Source organism: Cherax quadricarinatus, chromosome 45 (genome assembly GCF_038502225.1).
Source record: "Cherax quadricarinatus isolate ZL_2023a chromosome 45, ASM3850222v1, whole genome shotgun sequence".
Taxonomy (NCBI): Eukaryota; Metazoa; Arthropoda; class Malacostraca; order Decapoda; family Parastacidae; genus Cherax; species Cherax quadricarinatus.
The window spans coordinates 18,386,843-18,407,124 of record NC_091336.1 but is presented as its reverse complement, the minus strand read 5'-3'; the positions used below and the strand labels follow the sequence as shown (position 1 = coordinate 18,407,124).

At 46.3% G+C, this 20,282-nt stretch overlaps 1 protein-coding gene across 4 annotated transcripts in view; it reads right to left on the bottom strand.

The window, feature by feature from the left end:
• LOC128694869 (lachesin) overlaps positions 1-20,282 on the bottom strand; it is a 419,456-nt gene that overhangs the window by 65,468 nt on the left and 333,706 nt on the right. For all 4 annotated transcript variants that reach the window (XM_070094351.1, XM_070094350.1, XM_070094348.1 and 1 more), the window contains exons 4-5: positions 8,513-8,720; positions 1,097-1,255 (exon numbers count right to left, since the gene is read on the bottom strand). In XM_070094351.1, the coding sequence (XP_069950452.1) occupies positions 1,097-1,255; positions 8,513-8,720 (367 nt within the window). The remainder of the gene's footprint in view (positions 1-1,096; positions 1,256-8,512; positions 8,721-20,282) is intronic.

Below are 20,282 nucleotides of genomic sequence, written 5' to 3'. Positions count from 1 at the left end.
AATGGGGAAGGGGAGAGTTAATGGTTCTGATAATGGGAGCTTAATCCCCATAAATGGGATTTAAAAATGGGAGAAAAAAGATGTTAAGGCCCATTAAATCAATAATTATCATTCTAATGGGGTTGTATGTAGATATCAACCCATTAGAGATATTTCATTACTTGTTAATGGTTAAAAGGGCAACGCCCCCTTAACTACAAAGAAAAGTATTATTATATACATAAGAGGGTATAGACTGGTGTATGACTATACATGTATGATGGGAAAGTTTTTATTTTGTATTTTGTAAAAAAAATCGAAGAAAATTCTATTTTTCTGTGTTATGTATAAAGAATATAGATGGATGTACGTGGGTAAAATTACAAATACACATCCACCCCGAGGATCCATACATAGCTTTAAGAGGAGGTATGATAAAGCTCATGGAGCAGGCGGAGTGACTTAGTAGCGACCAGTGAAGAGGCGGGGCCAGGAGCTGTGACTCGACCCCTGCAACCACAAGTAGGTGAGTACACACACACACACACACACACACACACACACACACACACATAGCTTTAAGCAGAGGTATGATAAAGCTCACGGTTCAGGGAGAGTGACCTAATAGCGACCAGTGAAGAGGCGGGGCCAGGAGCTTAGAATCAACCCCTGCAACCTCAACTAGGTGAGTACAACTAGTTGAGTACACACACACACACACACACACACACACACACATATGTGGAGAAATTTTCTCCAGGAGGGGGGTATCAGCCCCCTTCAGCCCTTTCAGCCCTGAGGGGCCAAGCCCTCTCAGAAGGGGCGAGCGTCTTGTTTACTGTTACAGTGAGTAATTGATCACAGATGCCGTACTGCGACGTGGTCAACTGACCGCTGATCCTTGCAGTCCAGTGTACACACACACACACACACACACAGTCCTTGCTACTCACAGCTCAGGGACAAAGTTGCTGGGTCACCACATGTCAATAATCCCCTCTAAACAGGGCCATTATTAAAACTACGATATCCTAAACAAATATAAACAGTACCTTCACTAATGGAATGCGAGAACAAGAACTTATTATCCACACTCACCGTGGACGGAAAGACTTACGGTTGATACCGTTGTTTACGTCGATTCTGCTGCCATCTTCCCTCTTCCACGAGATGACTGGCTTGGGAGAACCTCTCGCCCGACACTCCAAAGTGACGTCTTGCCCCTCCTTCACCACCACCTCCGAACTGCTCTCCTCGTCAATGATATCCGGTGGAACTGTCAACAGAAATGGGAAAAGAAGTCAGGGGTCTATTTTGCTTTTTTTTTTTTTAGCCTTTTTTTTAGTCCTACTGGCAGTAGGACCAACTGTTCCTCTATGTATACGGGCAATGTTTCGGACCTCCCCCGTTGTGTGAGCCGAAACGTGGTCTCTAAATGAAGGACTGACCGTGCCTGCATGTATATTGCTTGATGCTTTGATAGATTATCACGGATTTGTAATATTTAACTTGGGAGCAACGAGAGTTACAGCTATTTAATCTAAATTATTATCATCATTATTATTATTATTATTATTATTATTATTATTATTGTTGTTGTTATTAACGAGAACAGCTGGAACAGGGGAACAATGAAGCAGTTCTCAGGATGAATAGGACAGATGGGAGAGTGCTGGGACGGGAGGTTGATGGAACAGAGGTAATTCTCTCTCTCTCTCTCTCTCTCTCTCTCTCTCTCTCTCTCTCTCTCTCTCTCTCTCTCCGAGACATGGGAAAAGACATGGCTGGTGGGAGGGATGTAATTCTCACTCTGGGACAGAGGGAAGAGGAGGAAAGGGAGAGAGAGAGGTAATCTTACTGGAATAGACTGACACTTTGGGACTTTCATCAACGTCTCTTGAGTCACAATTGCTTAAAAATGCTCAGAATTGTTCCCCTGGGAGTTGGCACTCAGCTGCTGTTGGCACTGTTTATGAAGTGTTTTAAGTTGCTCACCCTTCCCCTTTTAACCCCCTCTTCACACATGGTGGGGAGGATCCTTCTGCTGTTACCGTTGTGCTGCTGTTTCTGTTGCCGGTAATGCTACTGTTGTGATGCTGCACTTATTGGTTGCTATTTCTGTTGTTACTGTTTTGTTACCTCTGTTGCTGGTTCTGGTGTTACTTTTGTTGTTGCTTCTGCTGTTGTGATTTTATTTTTGTTACTTTTAATGCTACTGTTATGATACTGTTATTATTATTACTACGGGTGTTGTTACTTCTGTTGCTGCTACTGTTATGGCTGTTCTTGCTGTTGTTGGAGCTCTTAAGTGCTGCTGCATCTCCTGAAACACACACACACACACACACACACGTTCCGATATCTTAATAAGGAATCGTTAAAGACACTGTACACTGTGTATGTTAGGCCCATACTGGAGTATGCAGCACCAGTCTGGAACCCACACCTGGTCAAGCACGTCAAGAAGTTAGAGAAAGTACAAAGGTTTGCAACAAGGCTAGTCCCAGAGCTCAGGGAAATGTCGTACGAGGAAAGGTTGAGGGAAATCGGACTGACGACACTGAAGGACAGAAGGGTCAGGGGAGACATGATAACGACATACAAGATACTGCGGGGAATAGACAAGGTGGATAGAGATAGGATGTTCCAGAGAGGGGACACAGAAACAAGGGGTCACAACTGGAAGCTGAAGACTCAGACGAGTCACAGGGACGTTCAGAAGTATTTCTTCAGTCATAGAGTCGTCAGGAAGTGGAATAGCCTAGCAAGTGAAGTAGTGGATGCAGGAACCATACATAGTTTTAAGAAGAGGTATGACAAAGCTCAGGAAGCAGAGAGGGAGAGGACCTAGTAGCGATCAGTGAAGAGGCGGGGCAAGGAGCTGAGTATCGACCCCTGCAACAACAATTAGGTGAGTACAATTAGGTGAGTACACACACACACACACACACACACACACACACACACACACACACACACACACACACACACACACACACACACATACATACACAGAGCCTTCCACATCACTCATTGTGTTTTCTGTTGCTTGCTGTAGTGTTTCTCCAGTGTTGAAATTTGGTGTAGGATTTATAAAATGTTCCAGATGGAAGGAAATGATGTGAACCGAGCCACTAAGACAGAGAGAGCGAGAGAGAGAGAGAGAGAGAGAGAGAGAGAGAGAGAGAGAGAGATTACGCACGTTTTTTTTGTGTGTACACAGACGAGACCCTTTTCTATATATTACTGTCAAAGTGCAATGCGGAGAGGAAACACATTATTAGTCGGTGGGAGTATCGCTCTCTCTCTCTCTCTCTCTCTCTCTCGCTCTCTCTCTCTCTCTCTCTCTCTCTCTCTCTCTCTCTCTCTCTCTCCCCCTCTCCCTCAAAGCACTCATGACTTTGGCACTTCCTAATGGGCAGAGGAGTGACACAGTGTCAGGCTGAAGCTCTCAGCCACAAGGTAAAATTTCCTATAGTTTACCGTGCCATCCATGTTCTCAGGCAGTGTCATCTACTCTTACGAACGCCACACCACCACTTTCTACCATTACGAGTAGCAATGGGCCTAACACTGATCCTTGAGGGACCCCCCACTCTTACCCTTTCCCATCTTGAAGCATTCGTCGTTACCATTACTCCGTGTCGTCTGTTAGGCATTGTGTGTGTGTGTGTGTGTGTGTGTGTGTGTGTGTGTGTGTGTGTGTGTGTGTGTGTGTGTGTGTGTGTGTGTGAGTGTGTGTAAATTTTAATCTCGTAAAGTTAAGTTTACTATTAGTGTCAGAATTTGTCTGATGAGAAAAAAAATAGTGATTCATGTCAGTATTTAAATAAAATTGTGATAATTCCATATATAAAACCAGTGCTATAGAAAGGTCTTCTCTCACTTATTAGTCACAGCTAACTTTAAGCTGGCAGAGCAAACTTTAGACGACGTTTCGGTCCTTCCAGGAAAATTATGAAGTCGTGGGATGGAACGAAACATCACATGAATCTCATTTCCAACTTGTGGGTTGTTTATAAAGAAATCTGGCCACGTTACTACAATTTTTTTATTATTCTTCAGAAAGAGATGAAAGTAAAGCATCGCTACGTAAGATTTTTTTTTACTTCTCAGTCATTCCCAATTACACGAGTTAGACTTTACGAGAAGCCCTTTTTCTCCTAAACTTTTTCCATAGCTTTCCAGATAAGACTGTCACGTCACTACATAAAAACATTGTGTACCATATCCTGCCTGGAGATGAATGTACCTACATAGACTCCTGTTTGCTGTGGTAGTTTTCATTCCAATGGACAGGTAGTTCCTTTGCTTCATGTGTCCAGCACTTGTGGAGTAAGAGAGAGAGAGTGCAAGTATCACCCACTTAGGTATATTGGCCGGCGAGGGGAAGGCAGAGTTGGAGGTGATCAAATTGTCAACAACTGTGGCCTTCCTTCAACAAGTTTCCTCCCGGAGCCAGAGAGGTTGTCGGTTTTATTGTGTTTGTGATGATGTGGCCCAAGTTTTCTCGATGGATTGGTTCGCAAACCTTCCCCACCCCCCTCTCAGCCCTCCTGTCTAGACCCACAGGGAACTGATCAAGTTTTCTGACTTATACGGCTCGTAAAACTCCTCATAGCTGGACTTGGGGGGGTCACAACTGAGGCTTCAGCTTTGCAGTCCCACTCAGACTTGGTTAAGTCCTCAAGTGGCGCCTGACTGGACTTGGTAGGAATATATCTATATCTTGTTGTTAAAATTTGATATACTACGCTGTGTGGATCACCCTGAACAGCGTAAGGGGATGTTTCCTTGATTCCTGACTAACAAGAAACGAGCTACGCTGCAGCTGAATATTTTGCAAGATTTGAGCTGGAAATGTATTTAGCTAACACATCTGTTGTTGTTGATAATGACAGAGGGTCGTGGGTGAGGGTCTGTTGTTGTTGCTGATAATGACGTAAGGTTAAGACTGTTTGCCTGTCGTATGCTGTCAAACAGGAAGGAGGGATCTCCCTGTCATCCATACTCCATCAAACGTGAGAGTTTTCCTGTCATATTCCAGACAGGATGGTTTACACTCGGGTAGTGAAAAATGTCAGCCTGAGCCGGGAGACTCCAGCAGGGCGCTGATACTATCTTCAAGCACTCCACCATAGTCGTAATAGCTGAATAAAAATATTTTTCTTTCGAATCATTCTCCCAGAGGGCAATTAACCCAGGATCACCCAAGATATAAACACTGTGGCATTCTCTCTCTCTCTCTCTCTCTCTCTCTCTCTCTCTCTCTCTCTCTCTCTCTCTCTCTCGTGTTCGCCAAATACGCACGTACTTTCACCGGCTTTAACTGTTTTCCTGATAGTTAAAATCGCACTCAAGACAATCAACTCATTCCATTATTCGCCTAATTTTTCTGGGAAACACTTAGCTAACTCTAGCAAGTACAAGAATTAACCTAACATCCAGCTAATTCTGCAACTGTCCACGTCCCACTAGCACTGGGCTCACTCCAGCAGCTATGAACGTTCCACTAGCACAGGGCTCACTCCAGCAGCTATAAACGTTCCACTAGCACTGGGCTCCAGCAGCTATAAACGTTCCACTAGCACTGGGCTCCAGCAGCTATAAACGTTCCACTAGCATTGGGCTCACTCCAAGAGCTATAACGTTCCACTAGCACTGGGCTCACTCCAGCAGCTATAAACGTTTCACTAGCACTGGGCTCACTCTAGCAAATATAAACGCTCCACTAGCATTGGGCTTACTCTAGCAACTATAAACGTTCCACTAGCATTGGGCTCACTCCAGCAGCTATAAACGTCCCACTAGCATTGGGCTCACTCCAGCAGCTATAAACGTCCCACTAGCACTGGGCTCACTCCAGCAGCTATAAACGTCCCACTAGCACTTAGCTCACTCCAGCAGCTATAAACGTCCCACTAGCACTTAGCTCACTCCAGCAGCTATAAACGTCCCACTAGCCCTGGGCTCACTCCAGCAGCTATAAAAGTTCCCCTGGAACTGAGCTCGCTTGTCTCCTCAGCTCTCTCACACTCCACTAACTCCGCCGTCCATAGACTTCCCCTCCCATGTGTGTTTATTGTGTCTTGGTGTGAGGGACAAGACAACAACTTAGACAAAGTTGCTACCACCAGCCGAGACCATTCTCTCTCTCTCTCTCTCTCTCTCTCTCTCTCTCTCTCTCTCTCTCTCTCTCTCTCTCCCTCTCCCTCTCTCTGCTATCTGAACTTCAACTATGTAGAGAGAGGTCGTTGATTCTCAGCAGATAGCCACTTAAGTCTGCTGTCTGTCTTTCCCATTTACAATCATGCACTCTCATGTACTCTCACATACTCCCATGTACTCTCATGCACTCCCATGTACTCACATACTCCCATGTACTCTCACACACTCCCATGTACTCTCATGCACTCCCATGTACTCTCATCTTCATATCATTCTTCTTTTACGCCCATACTTATCTTGGGTCTAGCTCAGTGGTAAAGTACTGTGGACTCGGATACAGAGTTAGCAGGTTCGAGTCCTGCTGTGGACGTAGATACAATGTTATATATATATATATATATATATATATATATATATATATATATATATATATATATATATATATATATAAGTCGTGCCGAATAGGCAGAATTTGCGATCTTGGCTTAAATAGCAAGGCTCATCTTGCCGTATAGGACAAGTGAAAATTTGTGTATGCAATAATTTCGCCAAAATCATTCTGAAATTAACGAAAAAAATATATTTCACTATTTCACTGTGTTTGTTTAGTATTAAATTATTGTAAACAAATCTAAAATATATTTAGTTGGGTTAGGCTAAAATAAATTGTTCTTGTTATAATAAGGTTAGGTAAGTTTTCTAAGTTCCTTTTGGAGCAAAATTAAAAAATTTTACATTAAAATTAATGAAAAAAATATATCTTTAAACGTACAAGAGAAAATTTTAGAAAGACTTAATTTTAAATGAGTTCTTGCTAATTGATCAGTTTTACATATTCGGCACGACATATATATATATATATATATATATATATATATATATATATATATATATATATATATATATATATATATATATATATATATATATATGTTGTACCGAATAGGTAAAACTTGCCGAATAAGGTAAGCGAAAATTTGTGTATGCAATAATTTCGCAAAAATCATTCTGAACCTAAGAAAAAATATATTTCACTCTGTTTTTTATTAAATTATTGTAAACTTATCAAAAATATTTTTAGTTGGAATAGACTAAATTAAATTGCGCTTGTTATAGTAAGGTTAGGTAAGTTTTCTAAAGTGCTTTTGGTACAAAAATATTAATTTTTATATTAGGGAGGAGCACGACATTCGACCTAGTACCACAAGCTAGTCAGGTCCAACTCACACCCACCCACACCCACTCAAACATTTATCCAACCTATTTTTAAAACTAAACAACGTCTCAGCTTCTATGACGGTACTCGGGAGTTTGTTCCACTCATCTACAACTCTATTACCAAACTTATAAAAGAAAATTTTAGAAAGGTCTTAATTTTAAATGAATTCTTGCTAACTGACCAATTTTACCTATTCAGCACGACATTATATATAATGGTTACAAAGAAAAAATGGCAAAACATGCCATTTATTCTTTGTAACTATTAAAAGCTTTTTTTTTTTAAATAAAAATTTCGTTGTCAGACAGAAAGAGAGAGAGAGAGAGAGAGAGAGAGAGGGTTAATGTTTCTGAAAGTATTGGTCACAAGTATCTGTCCTCAGTATATCACTCGCTCATCCACATACTTTGCAAAGCTTGATAAAGTCAATTGGTATTTGGCTCAGACCAAATCTTTAATATATACGATGTTTCGCTCTGTCTGGAGCTCCGTGCTGAGCTCTGTGTTGAGCTCTCTCGCTATGAAGCTCTGCAACAAGTCTTTACATGATTTGTTGACGATACCTGTCGTCTTGCATCTCCCTTGAATACGGTTACTGGCCACGTTTCGCCCACGCAATGTGTTTTACCATGACACAGGGTGTTTGTAACTCCGTATATCCCAATACGTGGAAGAAATGTCAATAAAGCCAGCTTTCTCTCTCTCTCTCTCTCTCTCTCTCTCTCTCTCTCTCTCTCTCTCTCTCTCTCTCCAGTACCAATTCAGAGGGCTAAATAAGGCTTTTGAGGTGATTTGGATATATAAAGAGGATGAAGAAGAACAGGATAACTAAGAGTACATATATATATATATATATATATATATATATATATATATATATATATATATATATATATATATATATATATATATAATATAAATCAAGGGTTCAAGGAGGAACACGAGATATATACACCAAGATGTATAAGTCTCTCAGAATATAAACATCTGAGAGCGTATTTTAATCCCTAATGTAGTCGATAAGGTTTAAACCCTATCAGCCAACTAGAGGAGGGGATCGTGACGGGAAACATTAGAGAGAGGGATTGGGAATGGTGGGGAGGTTTTGAGGGCTAGGTGCTTGAACATCCAGCAGGCTGAACTCACCCTGTACATCAAGGAAGCCAGTTTGGCTCATCATAGGATCTGAATTGACCTGGCACATGTACATGCCTCGGTCGCTGGGTCGTACGTCAGAGATCTTCAGGTACCAGTGCTTGTGGTCGTTCCTGGCCAGGGTGAAGCGCGGGTTCTTAGTGATGATGGTGTGATGGATGGTCAGGATAGTTTGTGTCTCTACGAAGATCCAGGCCACCTGCAAGGCATCATTATTATTATTATTATTATTATTATTATTATTATTATTATTATTATTATTATTATTATTATTATTATTATTTTATTAATATTTAAAACCATTATTAATAAAAATATTTTATTTATATTAACAGTTTTACAAGTTTTAACAACGCTGCTACCACTACTACTACTACTACTGCTACTACTACTACTACTACTACTACTACTACTACACCACTACACACCCGCCACACTGCTGCGCACCACTGCTGCTACCACTGCTGCTGCCAGCGCACTCCCACCACCACACACCGCCACCACGCTGCCACCACCGCCGCACCACCGCGCCACCACACTCACCACCACCACACCACACCGCTGCGCACTGCGCGCCACACCGCCGCCACACCACTACACCACCGCCGCCGCACCACGCCATCACACACACCGCACACCCGCACCACCGGCCACCACTCCACACCACCGCCCTGCACACCACACCACCACCCACCACCACCACCGCCACTACCGGCCACCAGCTCACACCTACCGCTACCACCACACCACACCGCGCCACCACCACACACCGCCATCACCACCAGCCACCATGCTGCCACCACGCCGCACCACACAACACCACCACACCACCGCCACACCACCACCGCTGCACCACTACCGCGCACCACACGCACGCACCACCGCTACCCACACCGCCACCGCCACTCACCACCACCACCGACCACACCACCACCACCACCACCACGCCACACCACTACCACCACCGCACACCACTACACGCACACAACCACGCTACCACGCCACCGCACCACCATCAACCACACGCCACCACACCACACACACCGCATCACAACCACACCACCACACCACCACGCCACCACCACCACCGCCACCACACCACGCACCACCACCGCCACCACCACCACCGCACCACACCACCACCGGCACACCACCGCACCACCGCACCACCACTGCCACCACGCCACCACAACCACTCACCGACCACCACCACGCTACCACCGCCACCACTACACCGCTGACCACCACCACACCACGCCACCACGCGCGCCACACCACCACCACACGCACACCGCACGCCACCACCGCCACTCACCACCCCACCGCGCACCACGCCACCACCGCCACCACCGCCACCACCGCACCACCGGCACCGCGCCACCACCACCACCGCCACCACCACCACCGCACCACAACCACCGCAACCACACACCACACCGCCACCACCCACCACATCACTGCCGCACCACTGCCACCACCGCTGCCACCGGCCACACCGCCGCCACCGCCACCACCACACCACGCCACCACCCTACCACGCCACCACCACCACCACCACCACCGCCACCACCACCGCCACCACCACCACCGCCACCACCGCCACCACGCCACCACCACCGCACCACACCACCACACCACCGCCACCACCGCCACCACCACCACCGCTGCCACCACGCACCACCTGCCGCCACACCACGCTGCTGCTACTACTATTAATATTAATATTAGGAGGTCATACAGCGCTTGGGAAATTGGAAGTAACCATGTGTGTGATCCAAGGCAAAGGAAGACGTTAAATCAGATTCCTCGGACCAAGAGCCCAAGGGACAATCAATTCACTCATAACTGCTTGTTACAACCTCGTTCGCAACACTACCAGACTTGTAAAAAAAATATTTCCTCTTTTTCGAAGGCTTGTGTTTATATATATATATATATATATATATATATATATATATATATATATATATATATATATATATATATATATATGCAAGGAATTCGCAAGAGCAGGCGAAATATACACAAACACTGATCTCTGGCTGAAGGAGAGTCGAACCTACGAACCTTGGAACAAGGTACGCAGTGCTATACCAATCTACCCACACTGGACAATACCTTGGAGTCCAGCTTGCGCTGGATATTAACATCTCTAGTAAGGCTGATGCATGCAGGGGATGAGATGAAAAGCTGTAAGCCTTCTCTCTGAAAGCTGGCTGCCTTGGATCAAAGTCTAGAACAAGCTGGACTCCAAGGTATTGGTTCAGTGTGGGTAGATTGGTAAAGCACTGCGAACTTTGTTCCAAGGTTCGTAGGTTCGACTCTCCTTCAGCCAGAGATCAGTGTTTGTATATATATACAGTGGACCCCCGGTTAATGAACTTTTTTCATTCCAGTAGTATGTTCAGGTGCCAGTACTGACCGAATTTTTTCCCATAAGGAATATTGTGAAGTAGATTAGTCCATTTCAGACCCCCAAACATACACGTACAAACGCACTTACATAAATACACTTACATAACTGGTCGCATTTGGAGGTGATCGTTAAGCGGGGGTCCACTGTGTATATATATATATATATATATATATATATATATATATATATATATATATATATATATATATATATATATATATATATGGGGCAATAAAAGGCATTGTTTACGTTAATTGATGTATTTTTTTTAGTTTTTGACTAGAAATAAATATTTATTTAAAATTTATATATTAATATGCAAATATGAGGGAGAACGTGGCGAGTTTGTGTAAAAATCAGTGGTCGAAAAGCAGTTAAATTAGGTTCTAATCTGACCTCAGAGTTCATTCCTCGGTACTCAGTGATCAGTACTCAGAAGTCATTCCTCGGTACTCAGTGGTCAGTACTCAGAAGTCATTCCTCGGTACTCAGTGGTCAGTACTCAGAAGTCATTCCTCGGTACTCAGTGGTCAGTACTCAGAGGTCATTCCTCGGTACTCAGTGGTCAGTACTCAGAGGTCATTCTTCAGTGGTCAGGATACCACACTTATCAATGCCGGACCATAATTATCAACGCCACATATCAACGCCAGTCCCCGCCACCAACGCCAGTCCCCGCCAATAAACGCCAATCCCCGCCACCAACGCCAGTCCCCGCCAATAAACGCCAATCCCCGCCACCAACGCCAATACCCGGCAATAACGCCAATCTCCGCCACCAACGCCAATCCCCGCCACCAACGCCAGTCCCTGCCACGAACGCCAGACCCTGCCACCAACACCAGACCCCGCCACCAACGCCTGTCCCCGCCACCAACGCCAGTCCCCGCCACCAACGCCAGTCCCCGCCACCAACGCCAGTCCCCGCCACCAACGCCAGTCCCCGCCACCAACGCCAGACCCCGCCACCAACGCCAATCCCCGCCACCAACGCCAGTCCCCGCCAATAAACGCCAATCCCCGCCAACAACGCCAGACCCCGCCACCAACGCCAATCCCCGCCACCAACGCCAGTCCCCGCCAATAAACGCCAATCCCCGCCACCAACGCCAATACCCGCCACCAACGCCAACCCCCGGCACCAACGCCAGTCCCCGCCACGAACACCAGACCCCGCCACCAACGCCAGTCCCTGTCACGAACGCCAGACCCCGCCACCAACACCAGTCCCCGCCACCAACACCAGATCCCGCCATCAATGCCAATCCCCGCCACCAACGCCAATCCCCACCACCAACGCCAACCCCGCCACCAACGCCAACCCCGCCACCAACGCCAATCCCCGCCACCAATGCCAATACCCGCCACCAACGCCAATCCCCGGCACCCAGGCCAGTCCCCGCCACGAACACCAGACCCCGCCACCAACGCCAATTCCCGTCACGAACGATAGTCCCCGCAACGAACACCAGACCCCGCCACCAACGCCAGTCCCCGCCACGAACACCAGACCCCGCCACCAACGCCAATTCCCGTCACGAACGCCAGTCCCCATCACGAACGCCAGACCCCCCCACCAACGCCAATCCCCGCCACCAACGATAGTCCCCGCAACGAACACCAGACCCCGCCACCAACGCCAGTCCCCGTCACGAACGCCAGACCCCGCAACCAACGCCATACCCCGCCACCAACGCCAATCCCCGCCACCAACGCCAATCCCCGCCACCAACGCCAATCCCCGCCACCAACGCCAATCCCTGCCACCAACGCCAATCCCCGCCACTAACGATAGTCCCCGCCACGAACACCAGACCCCGCCACAAACGCCAGTCCCCGTCACGAACGCCAGATCCCACCACCAACGCCAATCCCCGCCACCAACGCCAATCCCAGCCACCAACGCCAACCCCGCCACCAACGCCAACCCCGCCACCAACGCCAATCCCCGCCACCAACGATAGTCCCCGCCACGAACACCAGACCCCGCCACCAACGCCAGTCCCCGCCACGAACACCAGACCCCGCCACCAACGCCAGACCCCGACACCATCCCAGACCCCGCCACCAACGCCAATACCCGCCACCAACGCCAGTCCCCGCCATCAACGCCAGTCCCCGCCACCAACGCCAATCCCCGCCACCAACGCCAATCCCCGCCATCAACGCCAGTCCCCGCCACCAACGCCAATCCCCGCCACAAACGCCAATACCCGCAACCAACGCCAATCCCCGCCACCAACGCCAATCCCCGTTACCAACGCCAATACCCGCCACCAACGCCAGACCCTGCCACCAACGCCAGACCCCGCCACCAAAGCCAGTCCCCACCACCAACGCCAGACCCCGCCACCAACGCCAATCCCCGCCACCAACGCCAGTCCCCGCCACGAACTCCAGACCCTGCCACCAACGCCAGTCCCCATCACGAACGCCAGACCCCGCCACCAACGCTAGACCCCGCCACAAACGCGAGTCCCCGCCACGAACACCAGACCCCGCCACCAAGGCCAGACCAAGCTACCAACGCCAGTCCCCGCCACCAACGTCACTCCCCGCCACCAATTCCAGTCCCCGCCACGAACGTCAGTCCCCGCCACCAACACCAGACCTCGCCACCAACGCCAGACACCGCCACCAACGCCAGACCCCGCCACCAACGCCAGACCCCGCCACCAACGCCAGACACCGCCACCAACGCCAGTCCCCGCCACCAACGCCAGTCCCCGCCACCAACGCCAGTCCCCGCCACCAACGCCGAACCTCACCTGTTCCCGAAGTGGATGCAAAATAACTATTGAACATTAACTTAATCCGCAGAAGATAAACGGAGGATCGATCCTCCACCGCACTGACTGAAAGGCAGAAAACACTTAAGTGAGGGAGAAGCCGAAGTTTTCTGCATTGAAACCTAGCACGCAATCCCGAGTGCATTCGTGCGGTGACCTGATTGGCTGGAAATGTTGCGATTATTGTTTGCTGTGGTTCTGGGGGTGTGGCCACAGATTATTAAAGAAAGGCATCATACCATTTAATTTGCTAATTTAGGCATACACCAGAAAAAATTGGTAAATACGGTAAGGAAATATTTACGCTTGTTTATAAGTGTTAGTTTTCGTTTGGTATTAATAATTTTAATGTGACTTTTAATTGACGGAAGTTAATTTCTGCTATTAGAGTGTTTGTGTTGGGTGTTTGTTCGTTATTTTTATAGTTTGTTGATGTTTATGGGTGTGAATGTTGTGTGATCTACGAAGTGTTCTCAAAGTGTGATCTACAGAGTGTTCTCAAAGTGTGATCTACGAAGTGCTCTCAAAGTGTGATCTACGAAGTGTTCTCAAAGTGTGATCTACGAAGTGTTCTCAAAGTGTGATCTACGAAGTGTTCTCAAAGTGTGATCTACGAAGTGTTCTCAAAGTGTGATCTACGAAGTGTTCTCAAAGTGTGATCTACGAAGTGCTCTCAAAGTGTGATCTACGAAGTGTTCTCAAAGTGTGATCTACGAAGTGTTCTCAAAGTGTGATCTACGAAGTGTTCTCAAAGTGTGATCTACGAAGTGTTCTCAAAGTGTGATCTACGAAGTGTTCTCAAAGTGTGATCTTCAAAGTGTTCTCAAAGTGTGATCTACGAAGTGCTCTCAAAGTGTGATCTATAAAGTGTTATCAAAGTGTGATCTACGAAGTGTTCTCAAAGTGTGATCTACAAAGTGCTCTCAAAGTGTGATCTCTACGAAGTGCTCTCAAAGTGTGATCTACAGAGTGTTCTCAAAGTGTTATCTACGAAGTGCTCTCAAAGTGTGAGCTACAGAGTGTTCTCAGTGTGATCTACAAAGTGTTCTCAAAGTGTGATCTACAGAGTGTTCTCAAAGTGTGATCTACAAAGTGTTCTCAAAGTGTGATCTACGAAGTGCTCTCAAAGTGTGATCTACAGAGTGTTCTCAAAGTGTTATCTACGAAGTGCTCTCAAAGTGTGATCTACGAAGTGTTCTCAAAGTGTGATCTACAGAGTGTTCTCAAAGTGTGATCTACGAAGTGTTCTCAAAGTGTGATCTACGAAGTGCTCTCAAAGTGTGATCTACGAAGTGTTCTCAAAGTGTGATCTACGAAGTGCTTAGTAATTATCATTATTAGATGCAAAATGCCGCCAATAAAAAGTAGGGGCGCCATTGGTACACTAAGAGAAAACACCATAAGTGTCCGGGGCCCAAGACTGTTCAACAGCCTCCCATCAAGCATTAGGGGAATTGCCAATAAACCCCTGGCTGCCTTCAAGAGAGAGCTGGACAGATACCTAAAGTCAGTGCCGGATCAGCCGGGCTGTGGCTCGTACGTCGGACTGCGTGCGGCCAGCAGTAACAGCCTAGTTGATCAGGCCCTGATCCATCGGGAGGCCTGGTCATGGACCGGGCCGCGGGGGCGTTGATCCCCGGAATAACCTCCAGGTAACCAGGTAACCACTGTTGTTGAAGCTTCTCGGGAATTTATTGTGAAGGATGTGCTTGTTTACTGACGGCCAGGTCTTTAGTTCAGTGTTGTTGTTGACAGTCACCTTCAGGTTGTCCTCCACAGAGTCTGTCACGACCTTTGATCTTAATGTACAAAATAGAGAATCCCTGACAACACAGATACAATACACCCAAAACCCCTGCTAAAGACATGAACTTTTTCACTTTCTAATAGTCCAGGAAGGAGCGAAACGTCGTCGTAAGGTTCCTCTGCTGAGTGCGGGTTACGTGTGTATTGACTCGAGTTCTGAGACTCTCTGACCGCGAGTTCAAACCCACACCCGTGGTATAGTTTGTTTACGTGTGTATTGTTTCAGCCACGGTGTTATTAAAGGATACAGATCCTTTAACACACTTAACGGGAAATATTTACAGTAGAGGGTGTTTAAAAATGATGACCCAGTTTCAAAGCAATCTGCTTTGAAATTGGGTCTTTCATTTTAAAACACTGTATTATTAGGGCCTATTGGTAAATGGGAAAGGGAGGACATGACCGGCTGATCTGTGACCAGAATTTAATCAGTGGTAAGAACTTCATAAAAATCACGAGCTCCTGGGCCTTTCACAAAATCTGTGGATTCCTCTCACACGCTGTCAGGGAGCTTATGCATGTCCAGAGGATATACGTGGAAGACGCATTTTGCGTCTTCCTGTAAAGTCTGAGAAGGAAGAGTTAGTTTCCTTAAGGGAAGATAAGTGATTCCGAATAAGCTTACTGAAGTCAGTTTCTCAGTCTTCAAGAGCTGTGGCTGTGTTTTCTAAACGTGTGAAATTTGCCTCCATTAACGTTTTGTTCCCACAGTTTTAAGTTTCAGTGGTAAATGAACTTAATCAGTGGCAGTTTAGTGGCGCCACATGTTCACACATGGTCTATTTTTATTTAAAAAAAAAAAGTGTACTTTGACGATCTTTTGTGTAAGTATTGACAACGTTTTTCTCTGCATTTGGAAACATGACGATTGACTAATAATGTTGAATATAAATAACAATAACTTGTAATAACTCAATCGTATATCTACTGAAAAAAACTTCACGGAACTCTTGGGGTACGCGCACCCCAGTTTCGGGTACTCGCACCCCAAGAGTTCCGTGAAGCATTTGTGTAATCGTAGACGCCAGAGCCTTGAGCAAGGCTTAAGGCTCTGGCGTCTACGATTACATAAATGCCAGTGTTGTAGTCACTTGCACGGGTATGCCAGCAGGCACTGCTGGCATACCCGTGTGTTAAAAAACTGACAGATTGATGATAAAAGCCTCGCGTGTCGCCTCTAGATGTCGTCGCTCCCACGAAAATGTCTCATTCTCGAGACATTTTTTGTCATACATTTTTTCTTACTCTATTTTGGATTGGTAAAGCCCCCAATGGAAATATGTAATAAATGTCCTTATTGCTGCATACGTGTCTTTATTCTACACACAGACCACCAAGCAACTCCCTACCGCACTGAGTTATTGAACGAGTTTTCTTGTCTCAGTTTTTTTTCGGATGAACAAACCAACAGAGGGACCGCTAGCTTACCGATCTGACACAGTGGTCTGAGTGGATCTGTGACTCTGGACGGACCAGCACAATGGTCTGAATGGATCTGTGACTCTGGAACAGGTCAGCACAGTGGTCTGAGTGAGCCTATGACTCTGAAACAGGTCAGCACAGTGGTCTGAGTGAGCCTATGACTCTGGAACAGGCCAGCACAGTGGTCTGAGTGAGCCTGTGACTCTGGTACAGGCCAGCACAGTGGTCTGAGTGGACCTGTGACTCTGGACGGACCAACAGTCTTCTGGTTGCAAACCCCAGCGTCTCCCAATAAATTGAAAGCGCTAATCAACTTCCACAACCCACTCCCTTATTAGTTTCTGCTACCATCTTCTCGCTACATCGCCGCCGATTTCCCAGTCCTCCGTATCTGCCAGCTAATCCTTTACTTTGTAGTCATCAGTTCTTTAGACATGATGACCCATTTAACCACGTCCATTTCTTCCTACCTTCGACGGCACTGTTTACATTTCACTCTTAACAGCCTCGTCTTCATTTCCTCGCTGTAGTTTTAACGGCAACAACGATAGCATTTTTGAGACACCCAAATGACGCTCCAAAGAGGAGGAATTAAGCACAAGATTACAGTTGGAATTACAGACGTTAGAGCTTAGCGTTTTAGCGGCCCTCCTCATTATCAGAGTCTTAAGACAGGGCGGGGGTGTTTGTATTGCCATGGGGTGAGAGTGGGTGTGTTCGTATAGCCTAGGGGAGAAATGGGGGAGGGTGTTCATATTTTCTTATAAAGAGTTGGAGGCGTTCATATTGACGGTGGGGGAATTTGAGGGGGGAGGGAGGTTGCTGGTATTGTCTTAAGGAGAGGAAGGGGTGTTCGTATCGTCTTGGAGAGAAAGGGTGTTGGTACCGTCTTGAGGAAAGGAGGGGGGTGTTGGTATCGTCTTCAGGAGAGGAGGGGGTGTTGGTATCGTCTTGAGAGGAGAGGGAAGTTCGCGATACACCTTGAAGGAAAGTTAGGGTTGTTTTCATTGTGTGGAGCGGGGAATGAGCGAGGTACTTGAGCAGTCATGCCCCAGGAGAGTGTGATACACACAAACTTAGAAGCATCAGCCTGAACTTTATAGAGAAATGACTCTAATATTACAATTATATAGCTGACATGACTATACTGATTATCAGATAATACGATACCGGGAGTAAATTATGGGGAGGAATATAATCCTAGTGACTAAATTATCAGAAGGATATGGGTATTCAGAATAATTTATTATAGAAATACTGATTATACGAAATTAATAATTTTAGTAGACCGTCCTGCGTGTATCAGTTGGCAAAATTTAAAAAAAATATATTACGAAAGCTGTAATGTACCAAAAGGAATTAAAGAATACATAGGCGCATGAAAATGACACAGAAGAATAAAAAATGACACACAGGAATGTGAGAATGACACATGGGAGCTTGAAGGCGTATATGAGCATGAGAAAATATACATAGCATGAAGACACATGGGAACATGAAAAGACACATGAGAGCATAAAAAGAAACATAGCATAAAAAGACACATGGGATCATAAAAAGACACATAGCATGTAAAGACACAATTGATAAAGCAAAAGAAACTTGATAAAGCCTTAAGTAGAGTGAATCACCAGGTGGCCATATGATTGCTGTGGGTTATTAGCTAACTAAAGCTTTAATTAAGCTTTGTGCTTTAAACTTTAGGCTTTAAGCCTTTTCGGTTGACAGCTTATGGGAGAAAAATACATATTTTAGGTAGATGTTTATGTTGGGTACAAGTACATCTTAGAATATACACACTACCACCATCACCACCACTACCACCCCACAACCACTACTGCTACCACACTGCCAACACACTGCCGACACCATGGCCAATAACCTCTCACAATCAGACCACCTCACAACCACACTCATCTCCACCATCGCCACCACTATCCCCCCAAACACCACCAACACCAACACTACCAACCACCATCAATTACCACCGCCACCACTCACACCAACACCATCATTACCACCACCACCACCACCACCACCCCAACACCACCACCACCCAACACCACCACCACCACCACCACCCCATAACCCCACAACCCCCTCCAGCACCATTACAACAACCCTCTCCAACACCACCATCACTACCCCCAACACCACCACCAACATCACCACCACCCCAATCACCACCACCAACATCACCACCACCCCAATCACCACCACCAACATCACCACCACCCCAATCACCACCTCCAACATCACCAGCACCCCTATCACCCCACAACCCCTTCCAACACCACCATCAATACCCCCAACACCACCACCATCACCACAACCCCTATCACCCCACAACCCCCTCCAACACCACCATCACTACCCCCAACACCACCACCCACTCTCCACTAGCCTCTGGTTCCCCACCAACAATCGAAAGCATTAGGAAAATTACCATGACCAAGATTCTGCTTCTTATCCCTTAATGACCAGCCAGAAAATAATTAAGAAATTTCGCCGAGGTTGTTCCCACGTAAAGTAATCGCTGTTTAAAGTTTAACATTAATGGTTTAGTGTTCATTGTGGTTTACAGTTCATTTGTCTTTGTTCACGGCACTTGTGCCTTTTTTTGGTACGGAGTTGGCTGCTAAGCCAGTGGAAGGTATACCTAGAGTATACCTGGAGTATACCTGGAGGGTTGGTTTAGAAAGACACGTAAGCAAACACTATAACATATTTATTAGAAAACGTTTCGGTCCTGGGACCAGGACCGAAACGTTTTCTAATAAATATGTTACAGTGTTTGCTTACGTGTCTTTCTAAACCAACATGTCGGTATTTATTACCAAGGTTTATACCACCTGGAGGGTGTTCCGGGGATCCAGGCGGTCAGGCTGAACTTCCATAACAGTCTACAGTTATTTCCTTGCTACCATCGCTTGATCAACGAACCCTATAACAAACACACCAGGTCCAGGACCAGGTCTCCCGGTGGACCAGAGTTCGGCCAAGTGACCAAAACCACACCTGAGAGTTCATCTTGTAACTTACTTAAGTATATAGAGAAATTTATTCATTGCTCCTTACAAAAATATCCTGACATTCAACCTCCTTTTAACGGTACGTCGAGCATAATATTGTGTCACTGAGACAATGTTATTAAGAGTTAGATTTTAGCCACCAAAGTGGCTAGTATATTGTGCAACCCATGTCCATCCTGTGGAGGATAGCGCAAGAGCATATGGATACACGAAAGGCCTAGGAACTAGGCCTATGTTGCTGTTTATTTGCCCAGTAGAAATATCTTAAATGTCTTTCATTTTCATCAGCGGCATTT